The sequence below is a fragment of the Balaenoptera borealis genome (assembly GCF_965194805.1).
Source record: "Balaenoptera borealis genome assembly, chromosome: 8".
Classification (NCBI taxonomy): domain Eukaryota; kingdom Metazoa; phylum Chordata; class Mammalia; order Artiodactyla; family Balaenopteridae; genus Balaenoptera; species Balaenoptera borealis.
This window is the reverse complement of record NC_138865.1, coordinates 110,681,192-110,698,046: the sequence shown is the minus strand read 5'-3', so window position 1 is coordinate 110,698,046 and position 16,855 is coordinate 110,681,192. Positions and strand designations below refer to the sequence as shown.

Sequence of the window (16,855 nt, the reverse complement as noted above, 5' to 3'; positions counted from 1 at the left end):
TGTGACAAAAGCCCACCGAACTGTAACAAACTAGGCTGCTAGTCTGAAGCAAAACAAATCTTGCTTTCTTATTTGCAAACTCAAACTGAAACTGGAACCTAGAAATAGTGAAACTAAATTTTAAAAAGAACTCACTAAAGCTAGTGACAGGCACAATTATGTAAAATGAAAGGCTGAAAGCACTTCACATCACCCAGGCCGTAAACAAACCTCAAATCGCTCGATGGGGTCTTCTTGTTGGGCCTGCTGTTCCCTCATGGTGTGATATTCTTTTTCGTATTTTTTCAACTTCTTCTGACTAATCTGTAGGATAAAGCACAGCACAAATTAAAAAGTATCAGAAATGGGTGGGTGCTTCAGGGCTTGCCCTGAAGACCAAGACCTCTGCTGACCTGGACATCTCAAGTTACTATGAAAGTGGTGTTTCCTGCACATGAGCCCAGGACCTAAAATTCTTACTCAATGACTACCATCATGTCCATGGGTCTGCTGGGGATAACTGGTTGCTAAAGTTTTTACCAGTAGTCAGAATGAACACCCAACAGACAACCCCTCCTACCTGAGTACTAGGTCTGACTGTCCATCGTCCTCCTCCTCCTCCTCCTCATGGGCCATTTCTTTAGCACATACCAGCACTGCTGCAGGTGCTTTCATTCTGTGACCTCATGACACCTCTACAAGGTACGGTATTTAGTATCCTCATTTTAGAGGCAAGTTAACTGAGATATAAGGAAGTTACGTAACTTGAGCGAAGTCACTCAGTTAGAGACTGGCAGATTCAGGATTTGAGCCCAGGCTGCGAGACGTCATCCAAAGTTCAAGCTGTAGCCACCTCACTATCCTACCATCTACCACTTTCCTTTCAACTAGCACCTTCTGTGCTGCCTTTAAACAGGCACAATTCTCTCTGCCCTTAAACACACAGTTCTGCTGAGCGTTCTATTTAGCTGCTCTTCCATCCCATTAAACTACTGTCCTCTTTCTCTCAAGCTTTTTCTTACCAACCACTACAAACTACTACACTGCTGACTCACGAATCTGACTTTTAGGCCCCAGTTCCTAGGAATCACAGAGCTAGTCTAGTCCAACTTCCTTAGTTTACAGAAGAAAATACTGAGCCGTAGAAAGGGGATGGGACAGGCCCAAGTTTTCGGCAGGCTGATGTCAGCAACTCCAATCCCTGCTCCATTCTTCCCTTTCTGTCTTACTCGAGCTGCCAGGTGTTCCTCTCCGACTGATTCTGCGGACACCTGGCCCCGTCGGGCCGTTTACAGGCCTGCCTCAATCAGAGTCTACTCTTGGAGTTTGGCCGCTGCCCGAGGGGAGGCAGCTAGGAGCCGCGCAGCACTATGCCCTGGCTGCAGTCTATAGAAAGATGCCCACTGAACACCTGGGGTGAGGCCACAGGCTGGAAACTGACATCCCTAAACCTAGATCCTCTGCAGCTTAAGGCCAATTCTGGGGTGAATGTTTATCGTGCGTGTAAGTGATTCACAAAGAAAGCACCTAAATAGAACTGTGTGATCAGTAAATTTATAAACAATCCTAACAGATCAATAGCAGAGGAACAGAAACTAAATGAGGCTTGTGGGCAGCAAACATTTCCTCCCAGTACTCTCTGCTGTCAGTCTGTGTAAATGACAAGGGAGGGCAGGGATACAATGCTCCCCTCGTGCTTTATAAAAAAGAGAACTGACACCAAATCCTACCAAACATTCTCACAAATCTTCAGGATTCTTCAACTTTTCATTCTCATGCTGGGGTAAGGAAGAATTAACATTCTTCTCATAAACATACATTTTAAAAGGCTAATTACAAAATAATTTTTTCTACCTTTCATCGTCCTTTATTATAAATGTCTCATTCTCAGAGCAAAAGGGTTGATTCTCCCTCACACTGTAACAGCAGTTAGTGTGTAATAAGTGCCCCAGACATGCCAGGCCCTTCACACATGTCATCTCATTTGGTTCTTACAGTTCTGTGATAGGATATGGGCATTTCTTTATGTGTTTCCTATGCTTCCACATTTTCTACATTGAGCATGAATTACATTTATAATTAAGCTAACAAAGTGAACGCTGTTTAAAAATAATTCTCGTACTCTGGGCTTCTCTGAGACAAAGCTCTGCTCACTTCTCTACGCAGAGCTTGCTGGTCCAGAGTTCTGACTTCTTTCCCAGCTGAGACTTGCCTTCCCAATTCTCAGCCTCACTTCTCGGTCTCTCTCTTCTTCCTTCTTTCCCTTAAATGCCTTACCCCACCCCCTCCAACTCCATTACAAACAAAAAATAAACAAACATAACACTGCTTATAATGGGTTCATAGCTGACCCTGACTTCCGGAGCATGTGGCTGCATACCAGAGTCAACTAGTTCAGGTTGCCTCTGAGGCAGAGACCCTGTGAAAAAGACTGATGCCTGAATGAGGAACGAGAGGTATCAGCAGCAAAAGCAGCAATTCAAGTGTCCTTATGAGGCTGCACCCAGGAAAGACCAGCACCTCTCAGCCCACCTGTCCCATTACCAGTGCCTTCTCCAGGTCAGAACTGCGTCTCACTCACTGTTGTCCCCTGCGCATGTACAGACAGCGCCCAGAAACGCTTGCTAAATTAATGAGAAGGGAACCCACACCGCCACCCCCCCGCCCCTTTGCATCAACCTGTCTTCTAAATGGAAATGGCAACCAAAGCGAACGTACACTGCAAGCCTGGTCCCTCTGCCTGTGCAACCCTGTGCCTGGATCACTCCTCTTCACCTTTCAGATCAGAGCTCCACATCACTGTTTTTTTTTTTTTTGGTTGCATTGGGTCTTCGTTGCTTGCTCCTGGCGGGCTTTCTCTAGTTGCGGTGAGCGGCGGCTGCTCTTCGTTGCGGTGCGCGGGCTTCTCACTGCGCGGGCTTCAGTAGTTGTGGCACGTGGGCTTCAGTACTTGTGGCTCGTGGGCTCTAAAGCGCAGGCTCAGTAGTTGTGGCGCACGGGCTTAGCTGCTCCGCGGCATGTGGGATCTTCCCAGACCAGGAATCAAATCTGTGTCTCCTGCATTGGCAGGCGGATTCTTAACCACTGCGCCACCAGGGAAGTCCCTCCACATCACTTCTTTAGTGAACCCTTCCCTGACACCCTCTTCCCCCTATCAGGCTTGGTCTTTCATTATATATTCTCATAGCGTCAAGCCAAATCCTCCATGGCACCTGTCCAAGTTCACAATTATTTATTTATGTGCTTACTTGATTATCTGTCTTCCCACTAGGAAACAGGCCACATCTGTTTTGCTTACCACCATACCTCTAGCGCCCAGCTCAATGCTTGGAACATAATCGGAACAGTCAGCTGTTGAACAAATCAAAGTCAAAGGCCTTCCTGTTAACTCAATAAGGATGCAAGCAGGGACATTTATTTATCCAATAGTTGAGCCCCACTATGTGCAGTGTTCTTTGCTAAGCATTAATGATATGAAGATGTACACAGATCAGGATATGCAAACTCCACAAGGGCAGGAACTCTTCATGCACTGTGAAATTCCTAATGCCTGGCACACAGTAAGCATGAAAATACTTAATGAAGAGACATAGTCCCCACAGTTCATTTTGTCTGTCTCTTACTTCTACCACTAAAATTTTAACTGAATTCAAGAAGAAGAGAAGCTATGGAATCAGCCCCAGATCTCTGAATCACACCCACTGTTGGCTGACTCCTATCAGAAAGCTGTGGAAATCACAGCTTCACACACAGAGGTATTTTTGCCTTCAAAGACGATTAAGTTTGAAATCTGTTCTGTTTAAATATACTTTCAAGGAGGAAAAAATTCTAATAATTTCCTGGGTTAAGGCTGAGTTTGTAATTTAGATAAAACCAATTTTATACCTCATTGCAATTAGTTCAAGGTTCTTAACACTGTTAGAGACAGTACCACTTTGAATGTCCCCTGAGAGACATGGTTCCCGCAAAAAAGCACAGAAGCTAACCCCCACCCCACCCCCAGCAATAAAACATTCTACACACCATTTCAGAGGGCTCATGGGCTCCCTGAGGCCCATCCATAGTCCCAGGTTAAGAAACCCTGAATTAGAGAGAAGGTGGAGACTTGGAACATGCCAGTTTGATATTTTGGTAGAAGTAAAAATTAGTCTAAAACACCTTTCCTTTGGTCACTCACTTGTCGTTAATCTGTCACAGGAATTGGATAAGGTTCTCTCTCAAAACATGTGCTACTTGCCCTGGGAAAGCTGGCCCCTGATCAGGCGATCAGGCCCTGGAACAGGCAGGGATGTTGTGGCCCACACCGATGGAGAAAGAATGAGAGTGGCTGCTGACCTTGGTGGGAGTGAGGTAGTACCGTCGGCCAGTAAGAGCTTGGACAGACCAAGGCTTGAGTCCTGGCTCTGTGGATGACTTACTGTGTGACTGAGCGCAAGCTGCCTGATCTCAGCCACAGGGTCCTCCTCTGTGAAAATCCCAACAGTCCTTATGAGGACTACTGTTACGAGGATCACATGACATAAAACACATAAAGAGCTAAGAAGAGTACCTGGCTGGCACACAGTGAAGTCTTTTTAATAAAGGGTGGCTGTAACATTATTATTATCTGCTTTCCTTCTCTGAACATGTGCTGCAAACAATGAGCCATTTAAATAAAGTCCATTTAACACAGAAGAGTAGGAAACAGGCTGCTGATAGGAAATATTAGGAGCTGATTCTGAAGTTTGGTTTAAAGTCCCTGCAAGGGGCTTCCCTGGTGGCGCAGTGGTTGAGAGTCTGCCTGCCGATGCAGGGGACACGGGTTCGAGCCCTGGTCTGGGAAGATCCCACATGCCACGGAGCAACTGGGCCCGTGGGCCACAACTACTGAGCCTGCGCGTCTGGAGCCTGTGCCCCGCAATGGGAGAGGCCGCGACAGTGAGAGGCCCGAGCTCCGCGATGAAGAGTGGCCCCCGCTTGCCGCAACTAGAGAAAGCCCTCGCACAGAAACGAAGACCCAACACAGCCAAAAATAAATTAAAAAAAAAAAAAAAAAAGAATCCGCCTGTCAATGCAGGGGACACGGGTTCAATCCCTGGTCCGGGAAGATCCCACATGCCACGGAGCAACTAAGCCCGTGTGCCACAACTACTGAGCCTGTGCTCTAGAGCCCACAAGCCACAACTACTGAGCCCGCAAGCCACAACTACTGAAGCCCGCGCGCCTAGAGCCCGTGCTCCGCAACAAGAGAAGCCACCACAGTGAGAAGCCTGCGCACCGCAACAAAGAGTAGCCCCGCTCGCCGCAACTAGAGAAAGCCCGCGTGCAGCAACGAAGACCCAATGCAGCCAAAAATAAATAAATTAATTAATTAAAAATAAATAAATAAAGTCCCTGCAAAAGTCAGAATCCCTGCTGGGCTGGACTCCCAGAAAGTCCAGTGCAGGTGGGAGGTTGAATGTTAGTAGCTCTGCGTGGCAGGGTTGGAGTTATGTTGTGTGGGTGAGTGTGTGGGTAGGAAGAGGTCTGGTACATTAAGGAGATCCTGACCCCAAAGTCCTCGTTGCTAAATAAAGAAATCTGACACAGTCCATGGTTCTTTTTCAGTTAGTGATTACAAGAACTTGAGATTTACATAAAAGTTTCAAGATAACAAGCTACCTCTACATCTACTATTTTCTTTAATCATCAAAGCGACTTTCTGAGATGGGTACAGCAGGGATTATCACCCTCATTGTACTGGGGAACTGAGACCTAGATAGGTAAAGTGACTTGTCTAAAGTAAAGGACCCAGACTGTTCAGTGGCAATGCCAGCACAAGGATGCAAGTCTGGGGTGATTCTTGTTTTTTACCCATCTCTGTAGCATGCCCAGTACTGAGCACAGTATATATTCTTGGCATAGAAGGCAATCTACAAATGCTTGTTGACTTGAACTGACTTAAGGAAAGCAGATACCTGGGCAGAGGAGATCAAAACAGGGTGGGCCAAAAGAGCACTGGTGTGTGAAGGATGATGATAATATCATCAGAAGAGCAGCTGCTACTTTAAAGGCATCGTCTTATTTCTCTCTCTACAACCCTGCTGTGCTAACCTACCTTAGGTCACAAAGCAGAGGCAGAGCCAGCATGAGAGCCAAGGTCTGTGGGACTCCAAGGCCTGCACTTATAGCCACTTGAAACAAATCAACATTCTATTTGATTTCTCAGCCTTTTTATTTAATTTATTCAAACAGTTCAGGCTCACACTCCCTCAAAGATTACTAAATAGAATTAGGCATCCTCCTTATACCGTCAGAGTATTTTTCTAAAATGCAAGAAGCAAATTATTAGCAGAGGACTCAAATGCAGATAAGGACCAAGGGAGAGGAACTTATTAAAATAAAACAAGAAGGTAGTGACCACTGCTACCCTTGCAACAACCAGCAAACTTTAGGGTTCAATGCAGAGAAAGAGAGTACCCACTCAGAAGCTTCCTCATGAAATCCAATTCTAAAAGGTAGGAACAAGTAAAGACATCTTGTAAAACTAGCCGGGTCTAGTTATAAGGAAAATGGAACTCAGCTACAGTGTACAAAAGGTAAGTTTCAACAATGACATAGAGACTGAGTTACCCATCATTATATGACAAATATCACCAAAAGTGGACCAATAGAAGTAGCTCTTGTCCCATTCATTCAATCCCTCAGGTACAGTAAAGCACAACGATGATAAGCATTGACTTTAGAGTCTGAAATTCCTGGGATCTAATCTCAACTCCATCCCTTACTAACTTTGTGCCCTTTGGGAGTTTTCTTCAATTCTCTAACCTTCAGTACACACATCCATAAAATGACCTCATATGGTCACTCTAAGGATTAATTCACTATGTGTAGACACTATACAAGCTTCCGTGAACATATCAAGAAAAAAGACTGATGAAGTCACTACAAACACAGAAGTTAAAACCCAAACCCACACTAACTATACAAATGATTTGAGTGGAGAATGAAGTTCAAACTAGTGCTGCTTTTAAGCTCATGAATAAAAACATGCCCTGAGGGCAAATATCCCCAAATGCCAAAGAGTTTTCTGTTTCTCCAAATAGCAAATGGTTAGGATTACATTAATTGACAGATATTACTCTTTGGTTTTTGTAATAATATCTTTTCTTACAGGTAGTTTGAAGCCTAGCACATTCACTTTATGTTTGACATAACAAATTCCAATGAAGCCATGGTTCAGAAATTCCATTTCACATCAGGCAGGATTCTACAGCCAAAGGGTCAAGTCTTCAGATGTGATCTAAGAAACCCACTGAGCCATCTCTTTTAGCATAGTTCCTGCTTCTTCTAAACCAGCCTCACGTATCAGACTTGTTCTCAAAATTCCTGTATAGACACACAAAGAAACAGTTGCTCTCACATATTTCTTGAGTCAAAAACTTAAAAGACCTAATTATTTTTTTCCCATTTCCCCCCACTTAAAGATGACGCATGGCACAGTTATGAGTATGAAAGGGCTGTGGAGCTCCTAGGACCATTCCCGATCTCCTGAACAATCTATTTAAAGTGAAATTCCTTTTAGATCTTATATCACAAGTGGAAACAACTTTTCCATCTCAGGTCACTGACCCATGGAGGGAGAGAAATTCAACAGACGGCTAAATGAGTTTTGATGTATGTTGTTAAATTTTAGATTAAGAGCAGGGGTCTAAAACTCTGTAAGAAATAAAAAAAAAAATTCAGTCCCATAATAAATTAAGGAGAAGAAGGGGAGAAGTAAAAGGGCAGAAAAGAGAGAGAGGAAAAAAAAGGAGAGGCAAGTAAAGACAGATACTGGGAGAGACTGATGGAGAAAAGGAAGACATAGGCACCGAGAGGACAGTGGACCTTTCTGGGCAACAGACCCACCTTGTGGCCATTGCAGATACTGCCGCACCAAACTTGGTTCCTGCCGCCTTCTGAAATAAGAGGCCATGCAACGGGGTGGAAAGCCTTGGGAGCACGCAGTCAGAAGGCCTGAGTTCCAACAGGGCTTTTGTCACTGCCCAGTCAGTATCAGCCGGGTAAGTCACTTGGCTTCTATAAGCCTCAGTTTCCACACTTGATTTGCCCTTTGCACCTCACAGGGTACTGTGAGGAACAAATGAGATTCTTATAAAATCTGTACAAATACTGGAAATTACAACACCGTAACTGCTAAAACACAACAAAAGACAACAACAAGAATAGGTAACTGTTTCCTGGACTGGCATGTGAGGTAAAGCATTCCCTATTCCCACCTTAATTAGGAAGTACAACTGAGAAAACTGAGTCACAACTTTTTTTTTTAATTAAAAGATAATAGAATGGGATTGAATGAGTTACAAGGCCAATGTTCCTTTCTAAATTCTACACCAAGAAATTCAAAAGCTAGTTTCCAACGCATTCACCTAGCAGGAATCCCCTTTTCCATGGCTAGAGGGCCTCCAAACAACCAGAGGATCCTATGCACTCTCTGTGCTGACTGAGGCCCGCCTCCAGCATGCAGTCTACGTAATGCAGGGCTCATAACTGAGCTTGCCAATGATTTCTCTTATTTTTGAGCTGACAAAATATCACTGTGACTGAAGTCCTTTGCCAGTAATTGGCTCAACTATTGCCTATATCTCCTTTAATATTTTTTGGTATTAAGTATGGCTGCCAGAGTGAAACGAATCATCACTAACTAAACTGTACACACCATATCCCACCTTTTAGCAGAAAAAGCTCACTCTCTCATGTCCTGGTGAATCTGTAGGCTTTCCATGATGAGTCAATTTCAAGAAAAATTACTATTTTTCTCACCTGAAACCATGTGCAAGTAGGGGAAATCATCCAAAGTGTACCCTAGCCATGCAGGGCTCTCCAAGACCAAAAGGAATTATGTATCTAAGCAAATATTAACGTGTGCTGTGCGGCCTTGTCTACCTTAATTCTTTGGAAGCACAGGCAAGGAAAAAGACATTGGACACCTCCCATCTGGACTTTGGAAATAAAGAATCCATTTATTATTAAAGTGTTTCAAGCTAATGAAAACCCAAAAGGTAAACCTTCAGCTAGAAGCTATTTTTAAGCCTTGCCCAAATCCATGTTAACTCTTCTTTGTAAAACACTTGGAAGAAACTCAACAGAATATTCATTTATTCACTCATTCAACCAATATTTACATGTCAGATCCTGTTCTTGTGCTGGGAATTCAGCAATAAACAAAAGAGATAAAGTCCCCTCTGTCACAGGCTTAATTCCAGCATGGGGACAGGGGGCACGCAGATAATAATCAAACATATAAAATAATGTTAAGTAGCAATAAGTGACATGAAGAAAATATGAAAGGATAAGGAGATAGGGTGTAAAGAGTTGGGGGGAGCTGCTACTTAGACACTGTAATTAGAGAAGTCCTCTCTGGTGACATGACCATTGAGCCTAAGACTGAATGAGGTGAGGGTGAAGCCATGTGGACATCAAGGAGAACAACATTACAGGCACAGAGACCAGCCAGTACAAAGGCCTGAGGAGGGAACATGCTTGGCATGTTTGAGAACAGCAAGGAAGTCAGGGTGTCTGAAGTGGAAAGTGTAAGGGGGAAAAGTAGCAGTAGCTGAAATCACACTGTCAGAGGTGAGATGGTGCCAGGCCTTGCAGGCCAAGGCAAGAACCTGAGTTTTATTCTGAGGTAAGAAGCCATTAGAGTTTTAAGCAAGGGAGAGATGAGATCAAAAAGAGTCTGGGAGGAAACCACTGTGGAAACAGAAGGACCAAGGAATCAACTGCAATATTCCAGAAGAGAAGTGATGAGATGGTTAGACTTGGGCACTGGTGATGAAAGGGGTGAGAAGTGATCAGATTCAGGATATATACTGATGATAGGGCTTGGATGTGGAATATGAAGATGTTAAGTGTGAAAGAAAGAATAGAAGAGGATGGTGTCAAGTTTTCAGGCCTGAGCAATGAGGTCCCACAAACTGGAGATGGGGACACTGAGGAAGAAGCAGGTTTTGGAGGGGAAGAAATCATAAGTAAGAGTCAGCATCCTCCTGTATGCTAAACCAGGTTGGGATAGAAAGAGCAACTCCAAGAAGCTCAGAGCTCACTTGGCTGTGTGCTGTGCGCAAACCCATCACTGGTGTAAATGTTACTGAAAAGAGTTTGTTTCTGCTTGAAAAACCAGGGAGGAAATAATCATAGTAGTAGCCATTATTTCTGAAACCCTTACTAATTATCAGGCACTAAGGTAAGCACTGTACATATACTGTAGTTAATCCTCACACGTAAAAACACTTAATCACAGTACCTAGCACATGGTAAAATATCATGAAATGTTATCCATAATATTTGTGAAGGATGTAACATTTTACACTGAATGATAACTTTAATGATTATTTTAATTTCTAGAAGTTCTATTTCCTTTCCCCCCCGCCAAATCCCCCATTCACTTTATATCATGATTCCTATTATTTCTCAGGCTAATATGTAGTTTTTGTATTCCTGCTTTTACAAACAGGGTGGCCATTCCAAAGTCCTAACTTTATGCAGAGATTTCAGTTTCACTTTGGGGCCTCCAGAAGGCCCCAAATCATGTCTTGTCTTCGTGAGTAGTAAAATCCTAATACCTACCTATGGTTCTATATTCCCTTGGAACGCTCTTTTATTATCACACACAATACATTGAGCCACTTTGTTTAAGGCACCTGGGTATTTCTCTTTTTTCTTTCAAGTTCATCCAGGTATTTAAACATTTCTCGGATTATACTTTATTTAGCATCTCCAAATGTTTAAAGAAGGGTAGCCTGAGTTAGCTCAGTCTGACATATAACCAGAACCAGAAATCCAATATTACTTTACAGATGAGGAAATTGTGCCTTAAATAGGTGAAATAACTTTGAATTCAGACCTCTCTGATTCCCAGTCCGTACTCTAATTCAGTAGATGGTGAAGCTTCTCTCCTACTACATCTGCCCCTGGCACACTGATCACAGTTCTACCCTCTGGGGACACACTGAGTAAATATGACAGTCAGTCTTTTATGCACCCTATAAGCATCTCAATACAGCTATTTATTCTGTCTCCCATTTGCCTCCACCTCTCAAATTCCAAACTAAACTCCCTCAATTACTTTTTCTTCTTTAAAAACAAAACTTTTATAACATGAACACAAGGAGATTCTTCTTTTTTTTTTAACCTTAAAAAAATGATACAAATCATAAATGCTCCACTGGAAGTGATAAATAGTGAATAAGTTTCCTTCATGTATTATTACTTTCATTTTAGGGAATTTCTGACCATAACAACAAGTACTGAAAGTTAAAGGACAGCACAGTAGAAATCATGAAACCTGAGATTTAATTCATAGGCTGTAATATATATGAAAATATTTAGAAAATTATACAATACAAAAGAAAACATTATTATTAATGTACTATAAATGTTGACAATTTGATCAGGAAGAGTGAGACATTAACAAAGGAATCTAAATTAATGCAAAAATGATTTTACCTTCATGTTGCAAGCTAATTCCATCAGTTTTTTTGCATTTTCTTCTGAGCGATATCTCTTAGGAAGCTGAACCCTGAAGAACTTCAGCGCACCTTCAAAGTCTGTCAATAGCAAGTCATCTTTGGAAGTCTTGAAGAAAGAAGAAAATACAACAATGTACAGAAAAAGTTTTCTGCTGTGAAGGTGCCCAAGAAGGATTTTATAATCCCAGCACCTTTATAATCCCCAGAAGATACTCTGTAGCCTCTGCAGAGCTACTTGCACGTATCCACTGTCAGGGACAATGCTAGAGCATAGCGGCTGTTCAGAATGAGATTAAGACCAAGATATTGCAAGTGCTGAACAAGGAATACCAGATAACCCAGCTTACAAATAAATGTGTACTGTACCTTTAATAATCCAAGGGCGACATTAAAAATAACACTTATTCCCTAAAAGAAAACACAGAAAACATTTTCAGTGTTTATATATGGATTATTAAAAGCTGTTTGTCTTCAGAATACCCCACCATTTTTAGATAAATTGTAAAAACTTAAGAAATGGAATATCTTGAAAATATCTTGGGAAAAAAAAATTACAGGGCAACCACTGAAAAACCACTTAAGGTAGACCCAGTCTCCCATTTTTTTGAGAGAAGAGCTTTTCTAGAGCTATTCTCGCAATTCAAGAATGCTTTTCAAAGTATTCTATGCTTCTGAACTAAAACATTAGAGTCATAAAATTGTGATCTCTCAGGAAATAACTCCTGGTGGCTCTTCCTGTATTCTATACTGCTCACTCCAAGTACAACAATCACTCTGTCCATGAGCCCTATGTCCCAGAACTGAATCTGCTCAGGGTTCCCTCTAATCTGCCTTTTTTATCTAATCATTCTAGGAGTAGTGGGGCAAAGGACAGCTCAGGGGAGGCCCTAAAATCTGTTGACAGTGTTAAACTTTTAAAGTTTCTGGGCCTCAAGTTCCATAACAAATAGTCTCCCAATGGTTTTCTGAACTAATTAGTTGAGAAGTTTATGTAGGTTACTTAGCATGCCACCAGGCCCACAGTAACTACTTAACTAATGGTTGTTTATAATAGTGAAAAACTAGACAAAGGTTTGAGATTAGGAATTGGTTACATAAATTATGATATATCCAAAGAATGGGATACTTGGCATTAAGTAAGAATAAATGGTATATCTGAAATGCTGTTTCTTAGAAGATACAAATTTCTTAATGGATTTTTGTATGTTTTGAATATGGGATAATTAAACAAAAATAAGGATGGTATACATGTGGAGGTGTCTGTCTATAGATAGTCAAGTATATGAGATAAAAAGAGGTTACCAGATAGCATATATAGCATAATAGTATTTTTATGTATTTTTCTATATATATAAAACCATAATATACATTATTACATAATATTCCATATGAAAAAACTGTTCCATATAGAAATTACATATACATATATATGAAAAGGCGGAAAGAATATACACCAAAATGTTAAAAGTAGTTTCCCTCTAGACTGCGATTAGAAGTATTTTAAAATCTTTTTGCTTATACACTTTCTATAGTTTCTATAACAAACATATATTATTTTTGAAATTAGTTTTTTCTTCTTAGGCACACACACACCCTAAAACCCAAAACTAAGCTGAGGCAAAGACTGTTATTTACTATAATATCTATTTTCTTTCAGTAATAGACCCCCAAGTTTTAGCAAGTTCCTAGTCAGCTTTAATTAAAAAAAAAACTCCCCTTAGAAGCTAGGTATGGTCATGTACCTAACTTCTGGCCAATAAGAGGTTAAGAAGAAATGCAGGTGGAAATTCCGGGAAATGTCTTTTAAAAGAGGAGATGCAACCTTCCCAAATCCCTAAACCTCCTAGCTTAAATATAGAGACAGTGGCTGGAGCTCTAATCAGCCATACGGAACAGAGTTGCACTCTGAGGAAGGCAGGTTACTGCCAACCTTCTGATTTCCTTTACATGGGAAAGAAAAATAAACCTCTACTTTATTTAGTCACTGTTATTTTGGATTTCTTCAATGCAGCCAAACCTAACTAATACAACAAATGTGTTTTTTTTTTAGCAGAGAGCACCTTTGACAAAACATGATTATTAGCATCAGCCCAAGGAAGAGTAACTTAAACCTGGATTTTCCAGCAATGAAATAAAATAACTAAGAACAAATTGTTTTAACAGAGCTGACACAGGAAGGACACTACAAACAAAAGCCAAAGTGCTGTGGTCTCTGATACGTACCTCACATAAAAGCAGGTCGATGATATGGAAGACCATGTAGAGAGGGAATTTTGCAGTGAAGAGCGTAAGAAACCACTGGGAGGCATACATGTGTGCTTCAAGGCTTATATCCAGGAAGTGGTTGTACAAGTCAGGAATGTATTCCTGAAATAGCAAACTAATTAGTCTTGGGCACATATGCAGCTGTTTAACTCTCACTCAGGAGGTTCATAAATCTGCTAGAAATAGGCCCCAAAAGTCACATATTTGTGTTTTTCTAAAAACTGCCAAAGTGCTGAGAAGAACACTTATCATCTGGTATTAAACTGGCACTCAGCTCTCGTTTCCAGTCCACAAAGTAGCTCTAAAGAGGAATCCCAAATGGTGACAAATATTTGGAAGGACAGTTTTTCTTTCCAAGTTATGAAATGTTTGGGAAAGTTTGTTTCACTTTTGTTATAAGATTCCTAACCAGTCAGCTTCAGAGCCTTGGTGAATATTTCTTGACTGAGTTTGCTATGTTAAAGGCTCCTACAGTCATCTGATCTTTTGGGTGTTTATGAGATTGAAAACCCGGCTCACACCCATCGGGTTAACACCTTATTAATCTTGGCATCATCGTTACATAGAGAGAAATGAAAAACATAAAACCTGTCCTTAACCCTGGATGGCTAAGGAAATCGCCACTGCTCCTTGGCACCATTTCCTCAATCCCGTTCTTCCCAGTCCTGCATTCCTATTGGTAAATGCAAGCTGGATTCTCTATTTACCTGCATGAGGCGCTCCAACTGGTAAAATTTGCAATGCAAATCTTCAAAGTTTTGCTTGAAAAGTTCCCTGAGACCATAGTCAAACATGATCTTGACCAGAACACTGAATGCCTGTTCCTCAGGCATCTGTAACAGACAGGCAAAGAGGGAAGGGGTGGGGGATCAAAAACATATACAGAAGTTTCCCCAGTATATTAAATTCATCCTTCAACTCTCCTATCTGAATACTAGGAAATTTAGTGGTAGGCAGTAACTCAGATCTCAGCTGTGTTTTATAACATTCATTCATTCAACCAAGAAATATTTAACAATGCCTACTCTGTGTCAGACACTGTTCCTGTTCTTGAGGAGCCTCTCATACAACCAGTATACAATAGCTGTAAAATGCCTTAGTTAGAAAGACCAGTGGGAACACAAGAACAAGAAAGCCTGGGTCTTCCTGAGGGAGCCAGGAACAGGCTCTGTAGGGAGGGCAGGACTTGAACCGAGTAGGAACAGGTCTATACTCGAGTATATGTTTCATCTTTCCCAAATCATAAGACCTTTGTTAAATCATTTTACCTCCTTAACTGTTATTTCATCCTAGTAAAAATGTTTTTCTTCCTCACCGTTGCTAAAAACATGGTTAGTTACAGAAGAACTTTATGTATTCTAAGGTTTGAAGAAATGTTTAAAGTATTACAGTAACACCTGCAGTAATATTTAAAATAGTACAAAAACTCCTTTACTTCACTTCTATTTACAGATGTTACTCACTTATACATCTTCCACAGCTTTATGGAAAAATATCTCCCTGAGAACCGGGCAAAATGTCTAGTTTTCAAAATAGAAAAAGAGCACTGGAAATATTATTTAAGGCATGACGTGACTGTAGCAAGCCTTCCAAATGTCAAGAAGGTGGGTGGGCGTCTGTCGAACAAGATGATGGAGGTGGGCTGAGTAAAGAAATAACTGGGAATAAAGCAGAGCTAAAGAGCAAATCCGACTAAGTAATAAATGAGAAAAGGATAGAAAATTATTGTTGGAAAGGTAAGGGCATTTGGGGCAAAGGACCAGACCTTTGAGGTCTTTACCATGGAAGGCAACTTCACTCTTCCACTCACTGAGGGAGAGACTTGGTCTGCCCAGAGTGGCATTTCTGATGTTAGGTAGCACACTTGCCCTTACTCTGAAACAAGCACTTATTTTAACACAATGGCAAGCAGCATAGAGTTCAAACCAAGATATTGGGGATTTCATAGGGAAACTCATTTTAAAAGGGTTGTGACACTTAAATGACGATAAATGTCCTTACACGAAAGTTGAGAACAAAGACGAACCACATAGACTTGTGAGACTCTGAGATATAAAGTCTGATTAAAACAACAAAACAAAAACTTAAAACTTGACTTCTTGAGGATGTGTTAATTAGCTTGTGAGAATCATTTCACAATGTATAGTATATCAAATCATCACATTATACACGTTATATATACACACACACACAATTTTCGTCAATTATGATGTAAACAAAGCTGGGGGAAAAAAAACTTGACTTCTTTATCAATGTCATAGCTTTATCACATTTTTGCATGCCTACCAATACCAACAAGCTAGGCTCACAGTAAGAAGATGCAAAGTGGTTTTGTTTTACTTGTATTACAACCTACACGAAATGGCTTAAACCTCTTCAAAAGCTTCCTGTTCTTAGAAAAACAAAATCTAGACTGCATGGCCTGGTCTCCACAGCACTCCTTCAAGCTAGTCTTGTTGACCTCTCTAGCTCCCTCCTCCTATTCCCCATGGCTTGTGATGCTCCTGTCACACTGCCCTTCTTTCAGTTCCTTCCAGATGCCAAGTTTTCCCCATTTCAGGGCTTCTATACACTGTACTATTCTCTTTGCCAGGACTGCTCTACTCTCCACTCTCTTGTTTTCAGAACAGTTTTATTATTTTCATAACAATGTTAAAAAAGGTTAAATGATACAGTAAAGTACAAAAGAGAATGGATATCCCTTCTCATTTTTCAGGGTTCACCTTAAAGGTTAGCTTCCAAGAGAAGCGTGTAATCTAAATGAGGCTCCCTTGTTATAATCTTGCATCAAATTTTTCACTATACCTTCATAGAGCCACTGAAAGTAACAATGATATACTTGTGTGACTTTTTTTGCCTACAGCTAGTCAACTTCACTAGCTCTGCATCCACAAGGACTGGGGCCACACTATCTTATTCACTCCTGATCACTAGCTCTGCCTCCACAAGGACTGGGGCCACACTATCTTATTCACTCCTGATCACTAGCACAGTTCAGACCAAAACAGGTGCTCAAAAACTCTCTGCTAACATCACCTGTGTGGTATTTTTGCCAAGCATTTTAACTTGAATCATGGGAAAATGATCAGCCAAATCAAGAATCTGGGATGTTTTAC

General features: G+C 41.3%; 1 protein-coding gene across 9 annotated transcripts in view; it reads right to left on the bottom strand.

Annotated features, from left to right (window-relative positions):
• Positions 1-16,855, bottom strand: part of RABGAP1 (RAB GTPase activating protein 1) — a 158,251-nt gene that overhangs the window by 15,811 nt on the left and 125,585 nt on the right. For 7 of the 9 annotated variants that reach the window (XM_082403258.1, XM_082403257.1, XM_082403260.1 and 4 more), the window contains 5 exons: positions 14,447-14,572; positions 13,698-13,841; positions 11,841-11,882; positions 11,452-11,580; positions 211-303 (listed from right to left, as the gene is read on the bottom strand). In XM_082403258.1, the coding sequence (XP_082259384.1) occupies positions 211-303; positions 11,452-11,580; positions 11,841-11,882; positions 13,698-13,841; positions 14,447-14,572 (534 nt within the window). Of the gene's footprint in view, positions 1-210; positions 304-7,223; positions 7,327-7,848; positions 8,071-11,451; positions 11,581-11,840; positions 11,883-13,697; positions 13,842-14,446; positions 14,573-16,855 lie in introns of those variants that run through there. The other 2 variants (XR_014247769.1, XM_082403264.1) reach the window with 2 other exon arrangements.